The sequence below is a fragment of the Mchenga conophoros genome, linkage group LG23 (assembly GCF_057382185.1).
Source record: "Mchenga conophoros isolate Kocher_MC1m ecotype Shallow Benthic linkage group LG23, M_conophoros_male_GT1.1, whole genome shotgun sequence".
Taxonomy (NCBI): domain Eukaryota; kingdom Metazoa; phylum Chordata; class Actinopteri; order Cichliformes; family Cichlidae; genus Mchenga; species Mchenga conophoros.
In genome coordinates, this window is record NC_140547.1 from 12,740,895 (window position 1) to 12,765,188 (window position 24,294).

The window sequence follows — 24,294 nt, forward strand, 5'->3', positions numbered from 1 at the left end:
ACACAGATCAGTTACCATTTGCTTGTTTTCAGAGCTTTGCCTGGTCCTCGAGCTCCGAGTGGTCTGTGGGGAAACGTGTGCCCTTCGTAGTGGATGTTTGCCCCATGAGTTTCGAGCAGTTGGACTTGCTCCTGCGGCAGGTCAGCGAGGGCATGGATGGCAGCTCAGACTGGCCCCCTCCGCAGGAGAAGGAGTGCATGGTAGTCGCCACACTCAACCTGCTCAGGCTCCAGGTAGGAAACGGCCTTTGAACGGGTGTGGTTTGATTGGAAATGCTTGTAGAAGTAGAATTTTTCCTCTGCATGTTTGTTTTGTGATGGAGCAAATTATTTGATATTAAGTCTATATCATACAATATTACTGGAGAGGAACAGAATTGTTTTGGTGGGTATGTGCTGTTTTTGAACAGCAGTTCTGTTTTTTTCACATCTGCATTTACTTTTTAGTTAACATTAATAACTTTGCAGTGGAAGAAGACTCCATCTCTTTAGTAAGAATTTCACTGTGTGAGTTTTATTTTTTTTATTTTTTTTTGGGGTTTTTTTTTTTTTTGATAGTCGGGCCTGAGTCATGTTGTGCTGGACTTGGTTCAAATTTTCTTGACATGCTTAAAGGGATGATTCAGTGAAAAGTCCAAATTTGTCTTAGACTTCCCCAAATTATCTTTATTTATTTATTTATTTATTTATTTTTCTTTTTTTTGGTCATACTTCTGTCCTGTGGTTCCCATTTCAAAGATTAAATGATCAACGAACTGAACAATCAAAGAAATGAAAGGAAATAATTATTTATTGCAGCCCTAAACCTTCACTGTTTTTCCTCAGTTGCATGCAGCCATCAGTAATCAGGTGGATCCAGAGGAGCTGGGGCTGGGCCTTGGAAGTGTGCTGCTCAACAACCTGAAACAAACAGTGGTGGTCCTAGCTAGCAATGCTGGGGTGCTCAACACAGTTCAAGCAGCTGCCCAGGCTGTCCTCCAGAGCGGCTGGTCCGTGCTGCTACCCACAGCTGAGGAAAGGGCAAGGGCTCTGTCCTCACTCCTGCCTAATGCTGGTGAGTACAAATCAAAACATCTGGTAACACTGATTCAGTATGAAAATAAACATTTAATAGTCCATTACCTGTGATCGGTTTGATGGAAGTGCCTGCAAAGGCTGAGTTTTTAATTTTTATTTTCTAGCATCTGGAAATGAGATGAGTGTGAGTCCCGGCCGGCGCTTCATGATCGACCTGTTGGTCAGCAGCTTAATGGCTGATGGAGGGTTGGAGTCTGCACTCAATGCAGCCATCACTGCTGAGATACAGGTCAGTGTAGTAAATGCACGAGTCAGCACTTGGTTGTCTGTTTGAAATGCTGAGTAAATTCTCTCTTGACTGATATTTGTATATGTGACACAAGGCTCACTCATTTGTTGGCACCCCCGGCACAGAATGCCAGTGCAATGCGATTTTAGTTTTGTTTTTTTGTTTTTTTTTTCAGTGTGAAAAGTGGCAGCAGAAGTTGTAGCTGGAAGTGCATAGAAGGAAATAATGGTACCTTATGGGCCTCTGACAGTTGTTGAAGGCTGTGTTGCCACAATGCGTAATTGCGTTTCTGGGGAGGTGCACATCAGGTTACAGCGTAGTGTTTCAAAAGCACTTGTAATTACAATTTGCCTGTGGCATACATTTAACAATGTCTAAATCCCACTTTAGAGCACACATGGACAAAATTTGTGACCAAGGACCAGAACCGGCCCATCGAACATCTCCATGTGCTCCCTGACATCCTAAATGATGGTAATAATTTTGTGTATTATATTTTTTTTCATGATAGGACATTGAAGCAAAGAAGGAGGCTCAGAAAGAGAAGGAGATTGATGAACAGGAAGCTAATGCCTCCACCATACACCGGTGTCGCACCATGCTGGACAAAGACCTCATCAACACGGGCATCTATGAGTCGGCAGGGAAGCAAAGCTTGCCCCTTGTGCAGCTTGTACAGCAACTCCTGAGGTACCTTCACAAATTGTGCTGCATATACTCCTATAATGTGGTATAATACTTCACTCCCTGCTAGCATATTCATGGATTTAACTTCTGCAGAAACATCGCCTCCCAGACCATTGCAAGGCTAAAAGATGTTGCTCGTCGCATCTCAAACTATTTGGAGGCAGAGCATGTCAGTAAGGAGCGCTCTGCATCTCTGGACCTACTGCTGCGCTTCCAGAGGCTGCTGGTCAGCAAGCTTTACCTGGGAGTCAATGGCACAGAAAATGTTAATGGATACAGTAAGTCTCTTCTAGCTCTTTCGTTTGTGTAGACAGAGGTTACAAGCAAAGCAGTGCTGTCTCAGTGAGGTGGACAGTGAGGCTCATATGCATCCAATGTGTGGTTTGGCCATAAATCTGACATCAACCTAACCTGATGTGCCTTCTGTTCCAACCAGCTGATTGGTTCGGCACTGTGCCCGGTGTCCAAACATGCATGGGATGAGTGCTTTTGACTTTGTTAACTATCTCATATCTATTGAGGAAATGTTATTTCACAGTAATTGTTTTAATGGTTTTAGTCCCCACCGCTAATTAAGAATGAGTTGCAGAAATGCAGTGTGTGATTTCTCTGGTGCTTTTCTAGATCCTGAGCTCCTGGGTGTTGGTTCCTTGTTAAAAAAGTACATCGCTTTGTTGTGCACTCACATTGGAGACATCCTCCCAGTGGCAATAAGTATCGCTTCTACTGGTTGCCGCCACTTTGCCGAGGTCTCTCGTGTCATCGAAGGAGATCTAACTGGTAAAAAAAAAATTTCCCTCAGATTTGTATTTCCAGCATATTTATGCTTTAGAGATGTTTGCAACACAGTATTGAATACTGTACTGTTTGTTCTTTGGTAGGAGTGCTTCTCCCTGAGCTGGTGGTGTCCATCATCCTTCTCCTCACCATTGACGCTGGTCTGATGCAGGAGACCGGCTCGATCCCTCTCCTGGCTGGACTCCTGGAACACTTGGACCGTTTCAACCACCTGGCTCCAGGACACGAGAGGGACGATAATGAGGATCTGGCCTGGCCAGGAATTATGGGTAAAACAACATCTATGTTTTACTTGAGTGACATCCTAAATTTTAGGGCAAAGATGAGATGCTACTCTGTGCGTTTCTTTTTAGACTGTAACTAGACTTTCTGCTGTGTTGGCAGGGTCTTTCTTTACAGGGCAGAGCTCCAAGAACAATGAGGAGGTTTCACTCATCCGCAAGGCTGACCTGGAGAATCACAACAAAGATGGTGGCTTTTGGACTGTAATAGATGGAAAAGTGTATGACATCAAAGACTTTCAGGCCCAGTCCCAGTCACTGACAGGAAACAGTGTCCTGGGTAAGACTAAACAGTAGTTTTGGAATGTAATGTGACATCCAGGATTATTTAAAATAACACAGGGACACCCTAAGTGCTCAGTGTTGTAAACATGGAAGCTCAGAGGCTGGACTTTGTCAAAGGGTTATAAGAGAACTGATGTCAGAACTCATGCCATTTGTTCTTTGCGGTTTAACAGCCCAGTTTGCAGGAGAGGACCCTGTGGTTGCTTTGGAAGCTGCTCTGCAGTTTGAAGACACTAGAGAGTCCATGCAGGCCTTCTGCGTTGGCCAATATATGGAGGTACCAGTTGTACTTTTATTTTAAACACAACTTCTTTTCTTTGTTGGTGGCTTTAGCCTTTGATATTGGGACTTTTTATCATTTTCAGCCTAACCAGGAGACGGTCACTACTCCAGACCTCAGCAGCCTTTCTTCTCCACTTATTGACACTGAGAGGAACATGGGACTGCTCCTGGGTCTGCACGCCTCCTACTTGGCCAAGAGCACCGCCCTGTCCCCCATGGAGATTGAATGTGCCAGTAGGTTTAATGGTTTTACATCAGCCTGGTTTAAAAATTCACACTTCAGGTTGGAATTAATTTAACACAAGTGTTTGCTCTCTGCACAGAATGGCTCCAGTCCTCCATATTTTCAGGGGGTTTGCAGACCAGTCAGATCCACTACAACTACAATGAGGAGAAGGACGAAGACCACTGCAGCTCACTGGGCACAACCACTCCTGATAAGACCAAACTTTATTCCCGCAGAATAACTCTCAGCGATCACGCACAGCCTTTCTTGCAGGCCATTGCTGACAACAACACTCAGGACCATACTGTGAAGGTACAAGCAAGGCAGAAATGCCTGAAGAGGTTGTTTCACAGTGAGAAGGAGGCTGATGGGTAATAATGTCATGTTTTGCTTTTTGTTTGGAATATTTTAGGACTTCCTATGCCAAATAGAGCGCTGCTGTAAGCAGTACCATCTTATTGCGCCCATCACCTTCCTCCCAGAGCACCCTGTGGAAGAAGTTGGTCGCCTGCTGCTCTGCTGCCTCCTCAAGCATCAAGACCTCGGTAACTTAGCAACTGAACCCAGAGTGGTCACCTGAGGAGAAATTAGAGGCTAATTATGGCTCACTAAAATGTGTTTTTTCTTCTTGTATTTAATTATACTGAGATTCACATGAGTTTCCTTCATGTAACACTGCTAATACCACACAAAGATATTTCCTAATGAAACTGATCGATGGTGAGTTGCATGTGAAGTTTTAAATAAAAATCTTTCCTGTCACAGGTCACGTTGCGCTCTCACTTGTCAGTCAATGTGCCTTGGGTGTGGACCAAGGAAAGCAGAGATCCCTCCCTAAATCTGTGATTGATGTATGCCGCATGGTCTACCAGGCAAAGTGTTCTCTAATTAAGGTATGCTTTCTGCTTGTGAAATATTTACACGTTATGCGCAGTTAAGCTGTGATGCAAAAGGAAGCAGGAAGATGAACGGAAATGCTAATGCAATGATTGCTTTGTCTTATCATAGACCCATCAGGACCAAGGCCGCTCTTATAAGGAGGTGTGCGCCCCTGTTATTGAGCGTCTGCGCTTTTTATTTAATGAGCTGCGTCCAGCTGTAAGCAACGACCTGTCTATAGTGTCCAAACTGAAGCTGCTGAGCTCCCAGCCACGCTGGAGGAGCATCACCCAGAAGCTCATCAGGGATCGTAGGAAAAAAAGAGGTGGGGCATCAAGAATCTATTGCAGGGTAACAGGTTTTTTAATTTATAATCCATCTACTCCTTTTGAATGTGAATGTTATCTTTTTTTCTTTTTTTTTTGTAGTGCCTAAGAAATCAGAGTCGGCTGATATTGAAGAGCCAAAGCTGGAGAATGAAGGGACCAATGAAGAGGAACTTAATGTTCACATCAGCCCCGCTCCTGCTGACAGGAAATCACCCACTGACAAAACAGCCAAGGTAGTTTAACAGGATTAGTTCATGAGATAAAAAAAATGGCCAAAAAAACATAAAGAAGATGGCTTCAGTTTAAAATCTATTCACCTTCATACACAACGAAAGTTTGGCTCAGTCTGAATTTGTAGATTTATTTATGTACATTTATGTTGCACTTTCATCCCTTGCAGTTGTAGCTAAAATATCAGAGCAGGACAGTGGAGTGTGTGTGTCTACAGAGTTTGTTGTCAACCTATTATTGCATGTCTTGGCAGCAAGACAAGTGGCAGCCGCTTCTTAACACTGTGGCCAGCGTCCAGAAGTATCGCTGGCTGAAGCACAGCGTTCAAGGTGCTTTCTCTCAGTCCAGCCTCATGGCCACCATCGTGGACTTTGCACTGAAAGAGGAGCCACTGGATGTGGAGAAAATGAGGAAGTGTCTTCTCAAGCAGGTGGGAGTCGGTGTGTGACAATGTTTTAAAGCAGAGTATATAAAACAGGCGGAAATTTGATTAATTCTGTTTCCTTATAGCTGGAGAGGGCTGAAGTGAGACTGGAAGGCATTGACACCATGCTGAAGCTGGCCTCTAAAAGCTTCTTGCTGCCGTCTGTGCAGTATGCAATGCTCTGCGGCTGGCAAAGAATCATACCAGAAGGGACCAACATTGGGTAGATCACCTGGTTCAAATCCATGTTAAAATTACACTTCTTGTTTGTTTCTTTTGAAGTTATTTGTAATAATCACATGACAGTTATTCTAATGATGTAATCCTGGTGCAATTTTTGTGTTTGTGTTTTTTTTTTCTCAGAGAGCCCTTGTCTGATTGCCTGAAGGATGTAGATCTGATCCCTCCCTTCAACCGCATGCTTTTGGAGGTGACGTTTGGAAAGTTGTATTCCTGGGCCATCCAGAACGTTCGTAACATCTTGCTTGAAGCAAGCGCTCGCTTCAAAGAGCTAGGTGAGTGCTGAAAAATAAGTGGTTAATTCATTTCACACTATTCTTGACCTGTTGTAGACAAACCAGCTGAATGACCACCTGTTCTTGTGACCAGGTGTGCAGCCAGTTCCTTTACAAACCATCACAAACGAGAACCCGGCGGGACCAAGCCTTGGAACCATTCCGCAGGCCCGCTTCCTTCTGGCCATGATACACATGCTGTCCCTGAAACACGGCTCTAACAGTCTCAGTCTGTTGCTGAATTCAGGCATATTGGCCCTCACTCAGAGTATTCTCAGACTGATAGGTGAGTAGTGTCCAGTCAAAGGCAACCCAGAATGAAATGAAGTGTGTACATATTGTTTGTTCGGTGTTTGATGCCTCTTTTCTGACGCTTCAGGACCGAGTACAGACAGCAGTGATGAGGACCTGAGTTTATGTGCACATGGAGGCTCAGCGACAGTCCTGGAGGAGTCCAGAAAAGAGGCAGCTCCCGCCCCTCTACCTGCCTCTGGCCCAGAGCTGGCTGCCATGATGAAGATAGGTACCAGAGTCATGAGGGGAGTCGACTGGAAATGGGGCGATCAGGTACCTAAATCAGTTTTTACTCTAGCTGCTTATTTTATGGACATATTTAACATTATGTGCGTGGTCTGTCCAGGACGGCCCAGCACCAGGTCTTGGCAGGGTCATTGGGGAGCTGGGTGAGGACGGTTGGATCAGGGTTCAGTGGGATACAGGCAGCACCAACTCCTACAGGATGGGCAAAGAGGGAAAGTATGACCTTAAACTTGCAGAGCCACCACCAGCAGCACAGCCCCCTGTTGAGGACTCGGACACAGAGGACGACACAGGTCAGTTTAAAGGACAGGCTCAGTAGAGATCCTCACAGCTACAGGTAAAGTGTGATGTTCCAGTAATCACCTGTTATGTCCTTTATACAGAGGGAGAGCTGATTGAGAAGAGCAGCCATCCTACGGCAATGATGCTAACCAGCACAGTCAACCTGCTGAAGACACTGTCACTCTCAGCTGGAATCCATGCTGAGGTGCTTCAGTCAGATGCTACACGGACCCTGTGTGGCCTTCTCAGGATGCTTGTGGAAAGTGGCGCTAATGACAAGTCTGGTAATTGGATTGCCGTTTTCTTTTTCCTAAGGTCTTATATTGAACAGCATGTTATTCTAACCTGACCTCCTCTGTGCTGTCAGGCTGTCACGCGCACAGATTGGTGTCTCGGGAGCAGCACAGGAGCTGGTGTACCCTCGGCTTCATACGCAGCATTGCTCTCATGCCGCAGATGTGCAGCACCCTCAGTACCTCTGCGTGGATCGGACTGCTCATCCGAATTGTTGAGGGACACCAGTCCTTCAATGCTATTACCTTGCAGAGACAGGTTGAGTACCAGGATTTGCTTCCTCTGCTATTAATGATGCCATTCTTTAGTACTAGAAAACTCTATCCTGTTACGTAGAGAAATGTGTTGTTCATTGTTAAATATAGTTATAGGAAGCATATTATTAAATTATTTTGGGTTCTAAACAGAGATTTGTTAACTGCAGTTTGTCAAACTAAGAGAAAAATCACGAAGAATTAGATTCTCAACATTTACAGTTAATCTTTCCATTAACTGTAGTTTAGATGAAAGGTTTTGCTTCTTCTCACTCCTACAGTCCAAAAACAAGTTAAAGAAACAGCTTTTGTAGTTTCTACAGAAGCACATAATTTATTTTTGTTGATCAACCAGTAAATTAGCCACACAATCTGAATGGAGATGTCATCTTTTCTCTCATTCACCCTGTGTTTCCAGATCTTGGCACTACGTCTCCTTCAGGCGGTCCTGCCTTCATGGGACAAAACGGAGCGCTCTCAGGACATGAAGTTCCTGGTGGAGAAGTTGTTTGGCTTTTTGGGAAGCTTGCTGAGCACCTGCTCATCAGACCTGCCACTCCTCCGAGGTGCTGCAATGGTTCAGGCTTAAAGTAACAAATGCAATGCTGTTGTTGTCATTGTATTTTTAATTGGTTGTTCCTTCTCAGAAGGTTCCCTGAGAAGGAGGAAGTCCCGCCCACAGGCGTCTCTAACAGCCACTCACAGCAGCACGCTGGCAGAGGAGATTGTGGCTGTCCTGCGTACTCTGCACTCTCTCAGTCAGTGGAACAGCCTGATAAATGATTACATCAACAACCAGCTGAGCTCCATCGCAGATGTTATGGCAAGCTGCCAATCTGAAGTGGTAAGATTTATTGTGGCATTATGAGTCCAATTACCGTGTTGCTTAAATGTTAACTTACAACAGTGCTTTTATTCTGCCAGTCAGCTCTAACAAAGCGATAATTATAAATGTCCAGAACTGTCAGTGTTTCCTGGAGGAGTGTTTCCCTGATTTGGAGGGTCCCAGAGTGGGCAGTCTGATGGCAGTGCTGGCGGTGATTGGTGGGATCGACGGGCGCCTCAGGCTTGGTGGCCAAGTCGTTCACGAGGAGTATGGAGAGGGAACGGTCACACGCATCACCCCAAAAGGGCGCATCACTGTCCAGTTTCATGAGATGAGAACCTGCAGAGTTTGCTTGCTCAGCCATCTTAAAACGGTGCGGGAATGCTCAGATACTCACAGATGCATTGAAACTGGCTCCACTTAGCAGTCTGACTTTATTTAATGTTTCTACTCTTTAGCTTCCTGCCATATCCTTCAGTGTGCAGAACCTGCCATTCACTGAACCCATGTTGGCTGTTTGGGCCCAGCTGGTCAGCCTGGCTGGAAGCAAACTGGAAAAACAACGCATGAAAAAGTCACTTAGCCGAGGGCTTACAGGTGCAGACTTGATTGCCTTGCATGTAACTGAAATAAACAAACGAACAATTTTTAAGAAAAATCATCGACTCTGTTTACAGCAGTATGTTTTATAGTATTCTGGCAATATTTGAGACACTGAAAGCGTTTGTTTGGTCACAGACTGAAAGTTTAGTGGGTGTAATCAATGCTGTTGTTTCCAGCCGACCAGGTGGACCTCTCTTTGCTGCGGTGCCAGCAGCTGAGGCTTTATGTTTTAAAGGCAGCTCGGGCCCTGCTGTCTCATCAGGACAAACTCAGGCAGATCCTCTCCCAACCTGCAGTGGTGGACATAGGACCCAATCCCAGTGGTAAGACCTCACCCAGTGAAAGGCTAGGTTAGTACATCTTAAAAATGGACTGAGGAAGTTTGATCATTAGGGACTATTACTGCTGTTTGATGCAGTTTAGTGATTTCAAGGTTCAGTTCACAGGACATTACTGAGATATCAGATGTGTTTCCATACTTGGAGCAAAATCTAGCCATTTAAGGTTTGAAGGCCTTGCACACTGTGGGTGTTTTCTTAAAATGTACAGCAAGTTGCTGATCAGAGTTTAAATCTTTATTTGCTTACCTTTGAAGTGAAAATGTAGAGTTCGATTTAACCTTAAGGTCGAGGGCACGGATCAAGTTTAGGAAAATCTTGTGAATGCAATAACTTGAGAAATAGGCAACATAGGATTTTAAAATTTCTACCATAGGTGCATCTACTATGAGGCTGAGGGGTACCACTGGTAGCCACCAGAATTTTTTTTTTTTCAATCTAGATCTTGTCCAGAACTTGTCTGTCTCTCTATGTGCAGAGGATCCAGTGGTTTCATCTCCTGATGTGGGCGACTTGTCTCCTGAGGGACCTCTGCCTCCACTGATTCTCCTGCAGCAGCTGCTTTCTGCCGCCACACAGCCTTCTCCCATCAAAGCCATTTTTGACAGGCAAGAGATGGAGGTATGTCAGTCTAGCTGATTGCAGACAGCTGGTGTCAGCGGTAATGTTGCTGATGTATTCGGTGTGACTTTGACGTTATATGTATGTGCAGGCGGCAGCTCTGGCAGTGTGTCAGTACCTGGCTGTGGAATCTGCCCACCCATCCTCGCCGCTGTTTGAGGAAAGCAGCTCTAGTGAAGCCACCACACCCATCACCACGCAGCACATCAGACCACCCAAACAGAAGAAACAGAAGTCCTCCCCTATCCCGCCCTTACCAATAGTTGGCCAGCTCATGGAGATGGGATTCCCTCGGAAAAACATTGAGTTTGCCTTGAAATCTCTGTCTGGGACTACAGGCAATGCCTCCGGTATCCCAGGTATCTTATCACATGAGTGCTTGGTAGCGCTATAGATAATTTAATGTGAAATTACACATATCTGGAAAAGGTACCCACGTACATTAAAGGCCTGTAGGTCAGGAAATGTTAATAATATGAAGGTAACATTTTTCAGTGGATCCATTAAATATATATTAAAGTTCTTGTGCATTTTAAAAACAAAACAAAAAAACAAACAGCTGATTTTGAAAAGATACAGTATGAGATACCGATTTGTTTTTCATAAAACAAGGCCTGCTTGCCTCATGATGTTTAGACATTTACCTCAGGAGAGTAACTGAGCATATCCATCAGGTGTTGAGACTCTGGTGAGCTGGCTGCTCGACCATCCAGACGTTCATGTCACTGAGCTGTCAGATGCCGACACTGTGTCTGATGAATACTCAGATGAGGAGGTGCTGGAGGAGCTGGAGGAGGCAGAGCCGGCATTCTCTGTGGTGTGTTCCTTACTCTTTTATTTCTGGTGTGACCCTCACAGTTACCTGTCCCTCAGCTTGTCAGATTCAATTATTAATACCTTCATATATGATTAAAATACGTGTCTGTCACATTAGCCTTCAGGTGCAGTTGTGACTGAAAGCCAGATATTTAAGAAGAGATCTGATTTCCAAAGCAACGATGATTACGCTGTTTATGTGAGAGAGAACATTCAGGTGAGAGTGTTTGCTTTTGTATGTTTTCTGAATCTGCCTTAAAGACATGATGAATTGGTGTTACGACTCAGCGGCTTCCCTACAGGTGGGGATGATGGTGAAGTGCTGCAGAACGTACGAGGAAGTGTATGATGGCGATGTGGGCAAAGTGATTAAGCTGGACAGAGATGGGCTTCATGACTTGAATGTGCAGTGTGACTGGCAAAATAAAGGAGGAACATACTGGGTTCGCTACATCCACATCGAGCTGCTTGGTAAGATAACAGTTAATGTGATGCTTTGCAGGCATGCTAATAACAGGAAGTAAATAGACATAAGAAACCCGTGTCTCTGATTTTGCCGTTTCAGGATTCCCACCACAGAGTTCTCCTTCTCACATAAAGATTGGTGACAAAGTGAGGGTGAAGCCCACAGTCACAACACCAAAGTACAAGTGGGGCTCTGTCACACACAGGAGTGTGGGGGTGGTTAAAGGTAAGCAGAGTCACTCCAGTCTTAAGACAGAGTATCATCTGTTTTTCTTTGAATTGAATTGAAAATTTTATTTCAGTCAACAACAACAACTGATTTTTCTTCTGTTATTGTAACTTGAATCCACAGTTTATTGTGCTAATAGAGCCTCATTGTTTGTTTTTTAGCTTTCAGTGCCAATGGAAAAGATGTGATTGTCGACTTTCCACAGCAGTCCCACTGGACTGGTTTGTTGTCTGAGATGGAACTGGTCCCCAGTGTTCATCCTGGAGTGAGGTAAAGATGTACTAAATTGGTATCTTAGTATGTTGTGAGTAGCAATGTGAGGGATTAGTTGTCCAGATTTTTATATATTGCTTAGTAGCAGAAATACTTATTGGTTAAACTAATTGTTTATATTTTAACAGTTGCTAAGACATCATCCACCACTAGCTTGGTGTCAATTTGTTAACAAGCTTTAGACGAAGGGGTCAGTCAAGCAGATCACAGCTACATGAAGTTCCTGCAGATGTTGAAAATCAACATCATCAGAATAAAATGACCACTGTACTTGAGCAGTAACCACATCCCACACAGGTGTTTCAGCATTAACCTGCGAGGAAAGTCTCCTTCTGAGCAACGAGGCCAATATTTCTAGAAGATCCACTTACCTTGTTCTGAGCAGTTTCACGTGGGAATTTATTTTTATTTATTTTAAATATATCTGTAGTCTTTGCACATGGTTTTGAGTAACCGAGTCATTATTTCTGGAAAGGTACATTTGAAGCTGAGGTATTCAGATCTAATTTTTTGATGCTTTGAGCAGCACAGAGTGAGTATATTCAAGAAGAGGGAGGTCTATAGTTTGCTTTCAAAGCTAAGAAACTTGCAGTGAAATAAATGGACCAAGACCCATAAGGAAAATAGGTGAATTAGATTTTGCTTGAACTGAACATTTTACATGAAACCCTATTGCTTTCTCCAGATGTGACGGCTGCCAGATGTTTCCTATTAATGGCCCCAGATTTAAATGTAAAAATTGTGACGACTTTGACTTCTGTGAAAACTGCTTCAAGACACGCAAACACAACACCAGACATTCCTTTGGCAGGATCAATGAGCCTGGTTAGTCCTACATTCGCCAACATAAAATTCTGTGGTGGTTCTACGTACGTGTGCATAAACCTGTCCTCCACCTTCTCCACAAACAGGCCAGTCTCCGGCTTTCTGTGGGCGTTCAGGAAAACAGCTAAAGAAGCACCACAGCAGCCAGCGTGGGATGCTGATTGACGATTGGTCTCGAGCCGTCAAGAGCCTCAACGTGTCGTCGTCGGTTAACCAGGCTTCGCGCCTCATCGACTGCAGTGATCAGTGTTGGCAGTCCTCTGGCTCACAGGGGAAGGTAAGAGCGAATTGCATAGTCTAATAGGCCGGATGACAGCCTGATTAGTTTGCTTTATTAACGTTTAATATTTTCTTTTTCTTTGCAGCACTGGATTCGTCTTGAGCTTTTCCCAGACGTTCTTGTTCACAGGCTGAAGATGATCGTAGACCCGGCGGACAGCAGCTACATGCCCTCGTTAGTGGTGGTGTCAGGTGAGTTCAGATGTTTTTTGTTTTATGTAAAATTGTACTGATTTTAGTATTTTTCCCTTTTGTTTGAGCAGATGACAGTTTAATTTTAAACTTTGAGACCAATTGTTTGTTTTTTAGCATTTTGATCATTCTGACATTTTTATCACGCAGGTGGAAACTCTTTGAACAACTTAATTGAACTCAAGACAATTAACATCAATCCCACTGACACCACTGTCCTCCTCCTTTGTGACTGCACTGAGGTTTGTCTGCTTCAATAACTGACAGCTTCTAATTGTTTTTGTTTTCCCCCTAAGCTCAAGTGTCGTAATAACTTTATATAAACACCCCCAACAGTATCACAGGTACATTGAGATTGCAATCAAGCAATGCCGCAGCTCTGGTATCGACTGCAAGATTCACGGACTCGGCATTGTGGGACGCATTAGAGCTGAGGATGAAGACCTGGCTACAGTCCCTTTCCTGGCCTCTGACAATGAAGAAGAGGATGATGAAAAAACTGCAGCTGGGAGGTGAGATGAGGCAGAATTATTTCCAGGTTCCAATCATACATATGTGCGATTCGCTTTCCAGGGGATAGCCTGTGAGTTTGTGGTTCTACCATGTGGCCTGTCACCGAACCCAATGATGTTTGTGAGATGCACTGAGGCAGCAGTGGGTACTACTCAGCAAAAGGACATTTGAGTAGCAGCACACATCAAAAACTGGCTGCTGCCAGCTCCTACCTGTCAACAGGAAGAGAATTTAGACTTCCAGATAAATGTGGAACAGAGCGTATTGAGACCCACTGAACATATTAACTTCACAGTGCTCAGACTTGATGCCCTCCAGTGAAGACTTTCTCCAGACAGACTGGTGACGATGCAGTCAACCATAGCTCTTTGTTGCAGGGCAGCTCTGTTACCCTCAGACAGTGCCAGAGGCTGCTGAGCCTGATGGATTCCTCTTTAGCAGAGATACCGCTGGGTACATGAGAGGTTTTCAGCTCTGAGTGGCCTCACTGGGATTAGACCGTCATCGTGACTCCCTCCATGGACTGCTCAGGTCAGACTCTGGGCATGGTTTTAGCCAGGAAGGTGGTCTCCATAGACGCCTCCCTTGTGGACCAGGGTGAACTTATGAGGGGAGAACAGTGAATGATCGTTAGGCCCCCCACAGACAGTTCATGCACATAAACTGTCTGGAACTGCTGGCAGTTTATCAGTCGCTAAAACATTTGCTCTCTTGGCTGAAAGGGCATCGTGTTTTAGTGAGGTCAGATGCTTCCACTGTTATGGCTTATATCAATAGAAATGGGGATCTGAGGTCACGTAGATTACACACACTGGCCCACTGACTGTTAGTCAGCAGTCATCTATAGTCATTGACAGCGACTTGTGTTTGGAGAATTTTGAACTTGTCCATGGATTTTGGGGAAAAAAAGGAAAAAAACCACTGCCCTCGAGACTGTAGCAGTAAAGCAGATCTGGCTGCAGTTCACTCAGTTGCCTGTGGACGTTTTTGAGTAAGTGGCGCGTGTTCAGTGCCCACACTGGGGGCTTACGAATGGCCAAGGACCCTCCTTTTTACATTTCCCCCAGTGGCCCTCATTCCCCCAGCTTTGGCCAGATAGGGACAGGCGCCCACACTAGGCCAGGTAAACACTGGCTGGCAGAAATTTTTCAGCTGCTGCTCTTCAGCTCACCATGGCCTTTGCTACTGTGCAGAGACTTTTAGGCACAGGGGGAAATATTCCACGTCCACCCAGAGAGGCTAGCTCTTCGGCCCTGGCCTGAGTAGATCAACCTGAGCATGCTTGGGGCTCCTTTATAGTGTTATTGACACTGTTCAGTGTGTTAGAGCGCCATTCACAAGCTACATGAGCACAAATGGCATAAGTGCTACTTAGAATCACAGGGCATCCCATTACTGTGCTCTGTGGCAGTGATTCTGTTATTTCCTCAGGCTCTGGTTAAAAAGAGTAAGACCTTTGTTACTATCAAATTCTATTTAGCAGCTATTTCAGTCTGCCAGCACTCCCTGATAGTGGTTTTAAACTTGTGACAAACGTAACTGTGCAACAATGTTTTATTAAAATTTTTTATTATTATTTTAAAACAAGGAAAAATGTGAATCCATATTTAGCCTCTCTCGCTTTACTTTTCAGTCTTGCTCGGAAGAAGCCGTCAGGACTGGAGTCCGCAGCCACCATCAGGACCAAAGTTTTTGTGTGGGGTCTGAATGACAAGGACCAACTGGGAGGACTCAAAGGCTCCAAGGTGCCGTTTCTCCTAATGAATCAGTAATTGAAAGTTTAGGGCTTGTGTGCCTTTGTCCCAAATTAAAAACTATGTAGTATGAACACTAACCAGTGATTTACACGCTTCAAATTTTAACTTTTTCCCCCCTCCACGTTAACATCTGATGTTTGTTTTTTCCAGATATATATTGTGTGTGTGTGCGTGCGTGCGTGTGTGTGCGCGTGTGCGTGTGTGTGTACACAGCATGGACAGGAAAACATCCTTTGGGTGTGAGTGAGCTGCACTCTCTAATCTCTTTCGGTTTGTTCACAGATCAAAGTGCCATCCTTCTCCGAAACCCTGTCTGCGCTCAATGTGGTGCAAGTGGCTGGTGGCTCCAAAAGCCTCTTTGCAGGTGAGGAATGAATAGAAATGCTTTTGAAGATCTGTCCATTCACACGTGTTGTGCTACAGTAGTGTGTAACTGATATGTCGTCGTTGCAGTGACTGTCGAGGGGAAGATTTACGCATGTGGTGAGGCAACTAATGGCAGATTGGGTTTGGGCCTCTCCAGTGGGACCATCCCAATCCCCCGTCAGATCACCGCCCTCAGTAACTACGTGATAAAGAAGGTCGCTGTGCATTCAGGAGGACGCCACGCTATGGCCCTGACTGTGGACGGGAAGGTGTTTTCCTGGGGCGAAGGAGACGACGGCAAGCTTGGGCACTTTAGTAGAATGTAAGTCATTGAATGTGGCCACTGTGCACACCCCAGATACTTAACGCACCTTTTATTAAACTCACTGTGTATTTTTAGCAAACTATGACTTGTATAATATCCACATGAAGTGATGAATTAATAAAAGAAATAACAAAAATGTGTGTAGTTTCTCAGACAGTCAACAGTCAGTCAACAGCTCATACACTGTGGAGCTACACGCCGATTGGCTCAGTTTAATTATAATAAAACACTCCTAAAAGGGTAATAGCTTTTATCTTTTCAGCTTTGAAGGTCCTGTAGATCTTCTTCAGTGTAAGGTTGAAGTATAAATTGAGCTCATGATTTCACAAGCTGTGTTCCAACTTCAGGAGTTTGATTTGACAGTTTACTGCCTTCATATAGTCTTGTAGCTGTACTCGTCCTTAATCGTCATTGTGATTTATTCTTAAATAAACCTTTTCATGATTTATCAGCTTTAAATCTTAATTATAGTTGTTGCATGCACTGATTATGAAAAAAAAGACAGTCAGCACAATATGATGATTACACTTACAATGCACCTTTTTGTCATGAAACATCATCATCTTCTCTTGTTTAGAACGGAGTCAGTCAGTTTGGGCATTTCTTTATAACGTTAGCTAAAGCTGTTGGGTGCAGATATATGCTGTAGTGAAGGCAGGCCAACAGGGGCTAAAGCTGTGTTAAGTCTATGTCGCAACTTATGACCTAACCGTAAACTCCTTTTAACTCCTCTACCACGTAATGTTCCAAGCAGTTTAGTTGATGCAGGCTGTGTCAGCGAGATGTGTAGTTAATTTTTTATATCGTCATATGTGCTTCATGGACAGCAGTTTCTAATGAAATAGAAATAAGTAAGGACTATTAAGAAGAGTCTGATTTTTATTTGTTTGCTTTATTTTTTCCTTTAGGAACTGTGACAAGCCCCGGCTTATTGAGGCGCTGAAGACGAAGCGCATCCGTGACATCGCCTGTGGCAGCTCTCACAGCGCTGCCATCACATCCAGCGGGGAGCTGTACAGCTGGGGGTTGGGTGAATATGGCCGACTCGGACACGGGGACAACACCACTCAGCTGAGGCCCAAACTGGTAAGCTCAGCCTTTGTTTACTTTACACACATGGCTGCCCATTGTGTCATCAGCTGATCAAAGAAAGATGAAATTTGCATCCAGTATAGTCTATGATGAATTCACACACTTTACACAGTAGAATTCACAGCTTTGAAGCAGCAGACAGATTGCTTGCTACATACAGACTTAACTGCATGACGTGTGATTTGATTGTCTTACTCTTCTGTCTGTCGTTCAGGTGAAAGTACTTCTGGGACACCGTGTTATCCAAGTGGCTTGTGGGAGCAGGGATGCTCAAACTCTAGCCCTCACTGATGAAGGTATTTCTCTTATTGCCCTTAAAAGTAGCCCTACAGATTAACAGCTGTTGGATTTGGCAACATAGTCACGTTGTACTGTTGACATTGTGATTGTCGCCGACTAATGCAATTGGATTGAAACTAAAATATCGTTGTTGTTTTTATTTATACAGCACATTTAATGTGCTGTATAAAGCAACATCAACCAAAGTGCTGTAAAGGATTACAAAATAACTAGTAACTATATTATCTTCAATCACCTCTGTCATTTAAAAACTGTCCAACAGGCAGAAATCCCAGCAGCTCTTTCTGGCTTTGTAATGGATCAGTGAAGTCTGTTCTCTTCTATCAGCAAAGTACGACCAACTAACAGTGAAGAGCAGCATTTAGACTTTGATCAAGCCTCCTCTTAAAAAAAAAAAATACACTCATGCAAGTGTTTTTAACTTTTAACCTTTTTTTTAAAACGGTCTTGTCCGACAGCTTTAGCAAGCAAACCATCCCCAGAGTGCTCTGTTGTGCCAAACCCATTTGCTTTGCCAAGAGAAGCTTTACAAACTTTATAGGCTCGTCTTGTTAAGTCTTTTTCTTGTCTTTATTTGGTTATTTTATCACTAGTGCTAAAGCTGACAGGAGAGGCAAAATTTGAACTTTTAAATGGTTCCAGTAAAAAAAAAAAAAAAAAAAAATTTTTTTTGACACAATTGGGTTCCAGTTTCTAGTCCGTAATGTTTTGGGGTTTTTTTCTTCAGGATTTGTGTTCTCCTGGGGGGATGGGGACTTTGGGAAGCTGGGTCGTGGAGGAAGCGAAGGCTGCAACGTACCACAGAACATCGAAAGGCTCAACGGGCAGGGCGTCTGCCAGATTGAGTGTGGAGCACAGTTCTCCCTGGCTCTCACTAAATCTGGAGTGGTGTGGACCTGGTGAGATGAATGTGTTCCACGTTTAGGTTATCATTCATTATCTGTCCTCAGGCTTTCTTTGACCGTTAACTGTTTCCAAACAGGGGCAAAGGCGATTATTTCCGGTTGGGCCACGGCACCGACGTCCATGTGCGGAAGCCCCAGATGGTGGAGGGACTGAGGGGCAAAAAGATTGTCCACGTTGCTGTCGGAGCGCTGCACTGTCTGGCTGTCACAGACACAGGACAGGTTTGTACTGACCTCAACAAATGGTGTTAGAAACCAGAGCACACCCTTCAAAGTCTGATCATTTAGTGCCGTGGCTCTGCTCCAGATGTGAGTTTGTGTTCCTGCAGCAAGACCTGATTTATTGAGCAGTTAGCTCTGACCTTTTGCTTTCACACTGATTTTTTTTTTCTCTCTTCACCTTGTTTAATAGTTTTCCTCAGTACAAATTTGATTATACTAACATATCACCTCCAATGATAAGAGGCAGCTGGTCAATGTTTTTTAAGAGACTGTTGAAAGTAAAAGCTTGGCGCTGAGCCTTCACTTTACAGGAAACAAAGCGATTCAGAAATGTGTCAAATGTACAGAAATCTAAGGTGGTGTGAAATGTTTGATGGTATCTCGTAACCTTTTGTTTGTGACATACACGAATAACAGGTGTAATAAAAACTCCATCTAATTAAAGGCTTTATGCTTCTCTGTCAGGTGTATGCGTGGGGTGATAATGACCACGGGCAGCAGGGAAATGGTACTACCACAGTTAACAGGAAGCCCACCCTGGTTCAGGGTCTGGAGGGACAGAAAATCACTCGGGTGGCATGTGGCTCATCCCACAGTGTGGCCTGGACCACAGTGGATGTGACCACCCCCTCTGTTCATGAGCCAGTTCTTTTCCAGACAGCCAGGGACTCCCTCGGAGCGTCATACCTGGGTAAGCCTTGCTGTTTACATGCAGCTTCTCCACAAGGTGGAGCTGTGCAGTCATTCAGTGCAGCCAAGCAATTTTTCAGCAATGATGCTTTAAAGAGTCTTTTTTTTTAATCAGCATTTAAGGTAAATATATGCTATTAAAAAACATCTGATGGATGCTCTTGAGTTCACTTATTTTCTAAATATGCGCCCAGCTCTGCACATCCTATATTGCCAGTTGTGGTGATAGTAGGGCAACTGCAGGGGTTGGATATTGAGACGATGGGGCATACATCGACCATTTCTTGAACAAAAAGTGCTAAAACCACCTCCATAAGACGACACTGTGTCAGACGTCAACCTTTCGGCTTAATTTTTCACCTTCAGTTTTGAAGTATTAAAAAGCCTGCAGTTCCTCTGTGTACAGTAGGCTCTTAATGTCAGTCAGTCCCCCATAGACAGGGGAAGATGCTAAAAGGTCCATCTAATTTTATGCTTTTTAACAATTATATAGCATCGTGACTTTTTTATTTAACTCACCTGTTTAAATTGGCTTAAGGCCTAAAGTTTGCTTTATCACACTTTGACTGACAGGCGAATGGTTACATTTGTGGTTTTAGCTGCTAGCTTTTTGCTAGGCTGCCCCTCGGCTAATGGAGTCCCTGAACTGCATCTCTGGACCTTTTTGTGCTGTAGGAGATTTAGGACTGTCTAACACTTGAAATAATGGGGGTTACCCATCTGAGAGCTGACTCAAATTTGAAACTAAAAAGCAAACTCATTTCCTATTATGGTCTCTCTCAGTGGGCCCAGGTGTAGCTCATTTAGCTAGTTACCATCAGATCAAGAGCTGCACGACAAAGAACGACACAACAGAGATAAAACAAGCACAACCTTCAGGACGTCCGGGCAGTATGGGTCATCACAGCAATAAATTAACAATATATTTCTCTTCTGTACGGCCTTTGCTTTTCAATCTGGAAGCTCTCAACATCCATCTTTCACAGAGTCAATATTGTCTCCCTCATTGTGTGCAGGACCCAAACACGACCATATCAACATCTGCATCAGGCTTCAGCAGCAGTTACTTTTCTTAGCTGCAGGTGGTAGAAAACACAGGCCTGGAAGTAAAGCTGGAGCTATTTTACGCTGCCTCCCATCAATGACAGTGCGTCTCATTGTTTTGGTGTTGTACTCTGTAGGTGTCCAGTCAGACAGTGACTCATCATCAGTGAGTAACAAGCTGAGTGGGCAGAGCAGCGTGAAGTCTAATCGACCCTCACTGGCCAAAATTCTCCTCAGTCTGGATGGAAACCTGGCCAAACAGCAGGCTCTGTCTCATGTGCTGTCAGCCCTTCAAATCATGTATGCAAGGTAGGCTGTGTGCACGGTTTGAAAAATCTATTTCTAATGTGCAGGAAGACTTGCATGGAAAATGTACTTTCCTTAAATGATAGAAATGTGAGAAGTAAAAGAAAACAGGTAAAGAAATTCAACTAACAATACATGATATGAAACTTATATCCTGCAGCTATTCAGGGCTTGAATGCTGTAACTTCTATCTTGTTCGTTTAATTATGTATGACCAAACTGGCTGACTCCGTTCTAAACAGGAGAAGATGATGATGTTTCTGAATAAATTAAGTATCTGACTGGCAGGAGTCGTCATCATTAATTGGCGTTAAACGTTGACAGACTGTGTTGTGTGTTCCCTCAGAGATGCAGTGGTGGGTGCACTCATGCCGGCCAGCATGATCCTGCCAACAGAGTGTCCTTCCTCTTCACCTATTCCCCCATCAGACTCTTCATCCTCATCCAGCGTGAGCGATGAAGAAGATCCTCCCGTTCCACCAGAAGCTGAAGAGCGAGTCAGCCCAAATCCCTGGCAAGACAAGAAGGGAGAGGTCAGGAACACAATACACCTTGCCTCTTAAAAACCTCACGGTTTAGTAAATGTCAGTGAGGCTGTTCTCGTGCTGTTTGGGTTTTTGAAGCGCTGCCTCAGCTGGACTTTCTGCTGATTTCCTGTTAAATTGTAAAAACACTCAGTGTGCATTTTTTGTCCATGACAACCAGGTGTGGGGATGCAGTCATCAGCAAACTGCATTTGGGTCCAATCTTGGAGCTCTCACAGGACCTTGATGAGAGTTATGACTTTAAGTTTCTGCAAACATTTCCATTCTTGGTGTTCTTTCTAAAGATAACTGTTATGGTTATCTCTGAGCATGATCCAGCTTCATTTAAACAACCTGAAACCATTACTTATCCATGTTTTTAAACTTCCTTGTTGTGCAAAGAGCCCTCCTCTCAGAGAGTGGTGTGTCTGAAATATGTAGTAGTCACCCGCAACAAACAGGCCTATAACAAACAGGCCTGTGACTTTTTGGGGTGGATAGTTTTCTTTTGATCCTCACAGCACTGAGACTTTGGTGAAGCTGACTTTTTTCACAGCCTAACCACACAGCAAGAGGGTCCTGAGTTTGAACCCCAGATGGGCCCTTCTCTATGGAGAACAGATTTGTGTGCTTTTTACCCCTGAGCTGTTAAAAGCTGATGGGATACTGCCGTCACCTCACAGGGGCAGCGTGGACATCCAACTTTGTGAACACAGTAACTCAAGAACGAGGCAGTATAGGACTTGGAAAAGTTGGAATGTCTGTGACCTTAAACAGTATATTAGATGTATATTTACTCTCAGATATGAAGATTCTTAGTGGGAGCTTGTTAACCGTGTGCAGTAAATATTGTTGTTTGTTGGCGTTTGGTGAACTTGGGTGAATTTGGTGTGTATGAACAGGTTCCCTCATCTGAAGACGCTATCACCCCGTCATCAGCAGTAACTCCATCAGCCTGTGGAGCCTCCTCACGTCCTTTCATCCCTGTCACTGATGACCCCGGAGCAGCCAGCATCATAGCTGAGACCATGGCGAAGACCAAAGAAGTAAGTCAGTCTGGTGGCAAGCAGAGACTTTGCCCTGAGCCAAGTGTTGTTAGCTTAAAGGTTTTTCTGTTGTTTGCTTCTCCTCAGGACTCTGAGAGTCAGAGCAAAGTGGTTGGTCCGGAGCCTCAGTACCTGGATGAGTTCACCAGTCTGCTTGTGCCGGATGACACACGAGTAATGGTGGACGTGTTGAAGCTTGCAGTATCCTGTCGTTCTGGGGAGAAAGGCAAGGAGGTCCTGTCTGCAGTGCTGTCTGGCATGGGCACAGCGTATCCACAGGTACTGTCATATATTCCCTGGAAGCTGTGCGTGCATCGCTCTGCAAATTGTTAACATTCTGTATGTGGGTCCTTGCAGGTTGCTGACATGCTGCTGGAGTTATGCGTCACTGAATTGGAGGATGTTGCTACAGATTCTCAGAGCGGCCGTCTGTCCTCCCAGCCAGTCGTCGTAGAAAGCAGCCATCCCTACACAGACGACACATCGACCAGCGGCACCGTAAAGATCCCAGGTTAGGAAAAAAAAAAAAGACCTTTGAAAGGCAGAGATCATTATCAGGGTCTTATTGAATCTCAGTAAAATCACTCTCTCGGACATAAACAGCAACTTCTGTTTTTCTCTTCAGGTGCCGAGGGTCTGAGGATAGAGTTTGACCGACAGTGTTCGACCGAGAGACGCCACGACCCGCTAACAATCATGGATGGAGCCAACAGGATTGTCTCTGTCAGATCAGGTGATGAGGGGAAGAGATTAAACTTTACTCTCGCAAAATACAAGAAATGAAAAATTAATGTAGCTTTGCGTTTCAGGTCGGGAGTGGTCTGACTGGTCAAGTGAATTAAGGATCCCCGGAGATGAACTCAAATGGAAGTTTACCAGTGATGGGTCGGTTAATGGGTGGGGCTGGCGCTTCACAGTCTACCCCATCATGCCTGCAGCGGGTAAGACATGATGGATAACAAACTTTTCTGATAATAGTTCTTTATTATTAGGGTTGTAAACGTTTACTATTGCACTGATGCTGAACAAACACTGTCATGGTGTGTGCCCAAGCAGCAGCCTCCACCTTGTACAGCTCTTATAATAGCTTTATAGGCTAAACATGTTTTTTGTAGGATGGAAACCCATGTTGTTTTTTATTTGGTGTCAGTAGGGACTCACTCATTGCTGGTGCCAGTTTCAAGTGGACGTTTGAACAACTTTAGCTTTTGGCACTTCAGCGTTGATTTTATTTTTCAGCAACAAGTGGATGGTAGCTACTAATTGTGTGTCAGGCCTAGAGCTGGGCGATATGAGATTTTTTCATATCACGATATGTTTTTTTCATTTCAGGCGATAACGATATCTATCACGATATAAGCCAAATAACTATATTTGTAAGATTTAAATGTGCCGTTGCTCACAAGTAAAATGTGAAATAATCAGCAGCTTGTTTTTATTTAAATATTTATTTCCCATAATAAGTTCAACAGGGTAGATGTACTTAAGGAACATGAGACTTTTTCAGATAAATAAAGGCAAATATTGCAAACTACACAAAAGGCAGCCGCTAAAGCGTTTAAGTTTCAAAATAGAACAAACGAAACAGACTAAATTGTCAATTCCACTTAGAAACAAAATATTAATTCTAAAAATAAATCTTAGTTTGTGTTACAGAAGAACAGACAAAACTGACTAACTTTTGTCAATATCAAATAAACTGAGAACTAAAAGGAAATTCTCAATCTCTCCTTGTTGTATAGCTGAGCTTTTCAAACAGTTTTAACAGTTACTTTAGTCTGACAAAAGCCGAATGACGAATTAGCGCTTCCAGTCAGAGACTGAGGCTACGTCCACACGTACACGGGTATTTTTGAAAACGGAGATTTTCCGTTTTCGTTTTAAAAAATAATCCCGTCCACACATAAAGGCAGAAATGAAGGAAAACGCTGCTATGAACATGCCAAAGCAGCAGGTGGCGCTAGATTCCTAACCGGGAAAAAGTAAACAAAGCTGGGGCATAGAAGCAGAACCGAGTCGTATGTGTGGAGGGACAGTAACTGTGTGTATATGTAAGCATTTAAACACTGCAGAGAGTAGAATTAACAGTATTGTAGAAATTCATTTCACCGAAACAATAACGTGG

At 44.0% G+C, this 24,294-nt stretch overlaps 1 protein-coding gene across 3 annotated transcripts in view; it reads left to right on the forward strand.

Moving 5' to 3' along the window:
- Window positions 1-24,294, forward strand: part of herc2 (HECT and RLD domain containing E3 ubiquitin protein ligase 2) — a 56,200-nt gene that overhangs the window by 19,702 nt on the left and 12,204 nt on the right. Inside the window, exons 17-71 of one of the 3 annotated variants that reach the window (XM_085266447.1) lie at window positions 33-233; window positions 825-1,053; window positions 1,181-1,305; window positions 1,817-1,995; window positions 2,086-2,270; window positions 2,617-2,772; window positions 2,874-3,059; window positions 3,175-3,351; window positions 3,530-3,633; window positions 3,722-3,872; window positions 3,962-4,176; window positions 4,277-4,409; window positions 4,630-4,757; window positions 4,873-5,068; window positions 5,172-5,305; window positions 5,557-5,733; window positions 5,814-5,950; window positions 6,091-6,242; window positions 6,337-6,528; window positions 6,622-6,809; window positions 6,883-7,075; window positions 7,166-7,348; window positions 7,432-7,616; window positions 8,031-8,178; window positions 8,260-8,456; window positions 8,572-8,811; window positions 8,897-9,035; window positions 9,218-9,364; window positions 9,858-10,000; window positions 10,092-10,359; window positions 10,675-10,817; window positions 10,935-11,033; window positions 11,119-11,287; window positions 11,382-11,507; window positions 11,672-11,780; window positions 12,469-12,608; window positions 12,695-12,885; window positions 12,974-13,079; window positions 13,230-13,321; window positions 13,416-13,591; window positions 15,226-15,337; window positions 15,632-15,713; window positions 15,803-16,037; window positions 16,949-17,126; window positions 17,347-17,428; window positions 18,160-18,331; window positions 18,415-18,559; window positions 19,025-19,250; window positions 20,431-20,602; window positions 20,946-21,132; window positions 22,026-22,169; window positions 22,257-22,448; window positions 22,527-22,680; window positions 22,795-22,902; window positions 22,979-23,110. In XM_085266447.1, the coding sequence (XP_085122573.1) occupies window positions 33-233; window positions 825-1,053; window positions 1,181-1,305; window positions 1,817-1,995; window positions 2,086-2,270; window positions 2,617-2,772; window positions 2,874-3,059; window positions 3,175-3,351; window positions 3,530-3,633; window positions 3,722-3,872; window positions 3,962-4,176; window positions 4,277-4,409; window positions 4,630-4,757; window positions 4,873-5,068; window positions 5,172-5,305; window positions 5,557-5,733; window positions 5,814-5,950; window positions 6,091-6,242; window positions 6,337-6,528; window positions 6,622-6,809; window positions 6,883-7,075; window positions 7,166-7,348; window positions 7,432-7,616; window positions 8,031-8,178; window positions 8,260-8,456; window positions 8,572-8,811; window positions 8,897-9,035; window positions 9,218-9,364; window positions 9,858-10,000; window positions 10,092-10,359; window positions 10,675-10,817; window positions 10,935-11,033; window positions 11,119-11,287; window positions 11,382-11,507; window positions 11,672-11,780; window positions 12,469-12,608; window positions 12,695-12,885; window positions 12,974-13,079; window positions 13,230-13,321; window positions 13,416-13,591; window positions 15,226-15,337; window positions 15,632-15,713; window positions 15,803-16,037; window positions 16,949-17,126; window positions 17,347-17,428; window positions 18,160-18,331; window positions 18,415-18,559; window positions 19,025-19,250; window positions 20,431-20,602; window positions 20,946-21,132; window positions 22,026-22,169; window positions 22,257-22,448; window positions 22,527-22,680; window positions 22,795-22,902; window positions 22,979-23,110 (8,860 nt within the window). The remainder of the gene's footprint in view (window positions 1-32; window positions 234-824; window positions 1,054-1,180; window positions 1,306-1,816; window positions 1,996-2,085; window positions 2,271-2,616; window positions 2,773-2,873; window positions 3,060-3,174; window positions 3,352-3,529; window positions 3,634-3,721; window positions 3,873-3,961; window positions 4,177-4,276; window positions 4,410-4,629; window positions 4,758-4,872; window positions 5,069-5,171; window positions 5,306-5,556; window positions 5,734-5,813; window positions 5,951-6,090; window positions 6,243-6,336; window positions 6,529-6,621; window positions 6,810-6,882; window positions 7,076-7,165; window positions 7,349-7,431; window positions 7,617-8,030; window positions 8,179-8,259; window positions 8,457-8,571; window positions 8,812-8,896; window positions 9,036-9,217; window positions 9,365-9,857; window positions 10,001-10,091; window positions 10,360-10,674; window positions 10,818-10,934; window positions 11,034-11,118; window positions 11,288-11,381; window positions 11,508-11,671; window positions 11,781-12,468; window positions 12,609-12,694; window positions 12,886-12,973; window positions 13,080-13,229; window positions 13,322-13,415; window positions 13,592-15,225; window positions 15,338-15,631; window positions 15,714-15,802; window positions 16,038-16,948; window positions 17,127-17,346; window positions 17,429-18,159; window positions 18,332-18,414; window positions 18,560-19,024; window positions 19,251-20,430; window positions 20,603-20,945; window positions 21,133-22,025; window positions 22,170-22,256; window positions 22,449-22,526; window positions 22,681-22,794; window positions 22,903-22,978; window positions 23,111-24,294) is intronic. The other 2 variants (XM_085266448.1, XM_085266449.1) reach the window with 2 other exon arrangements.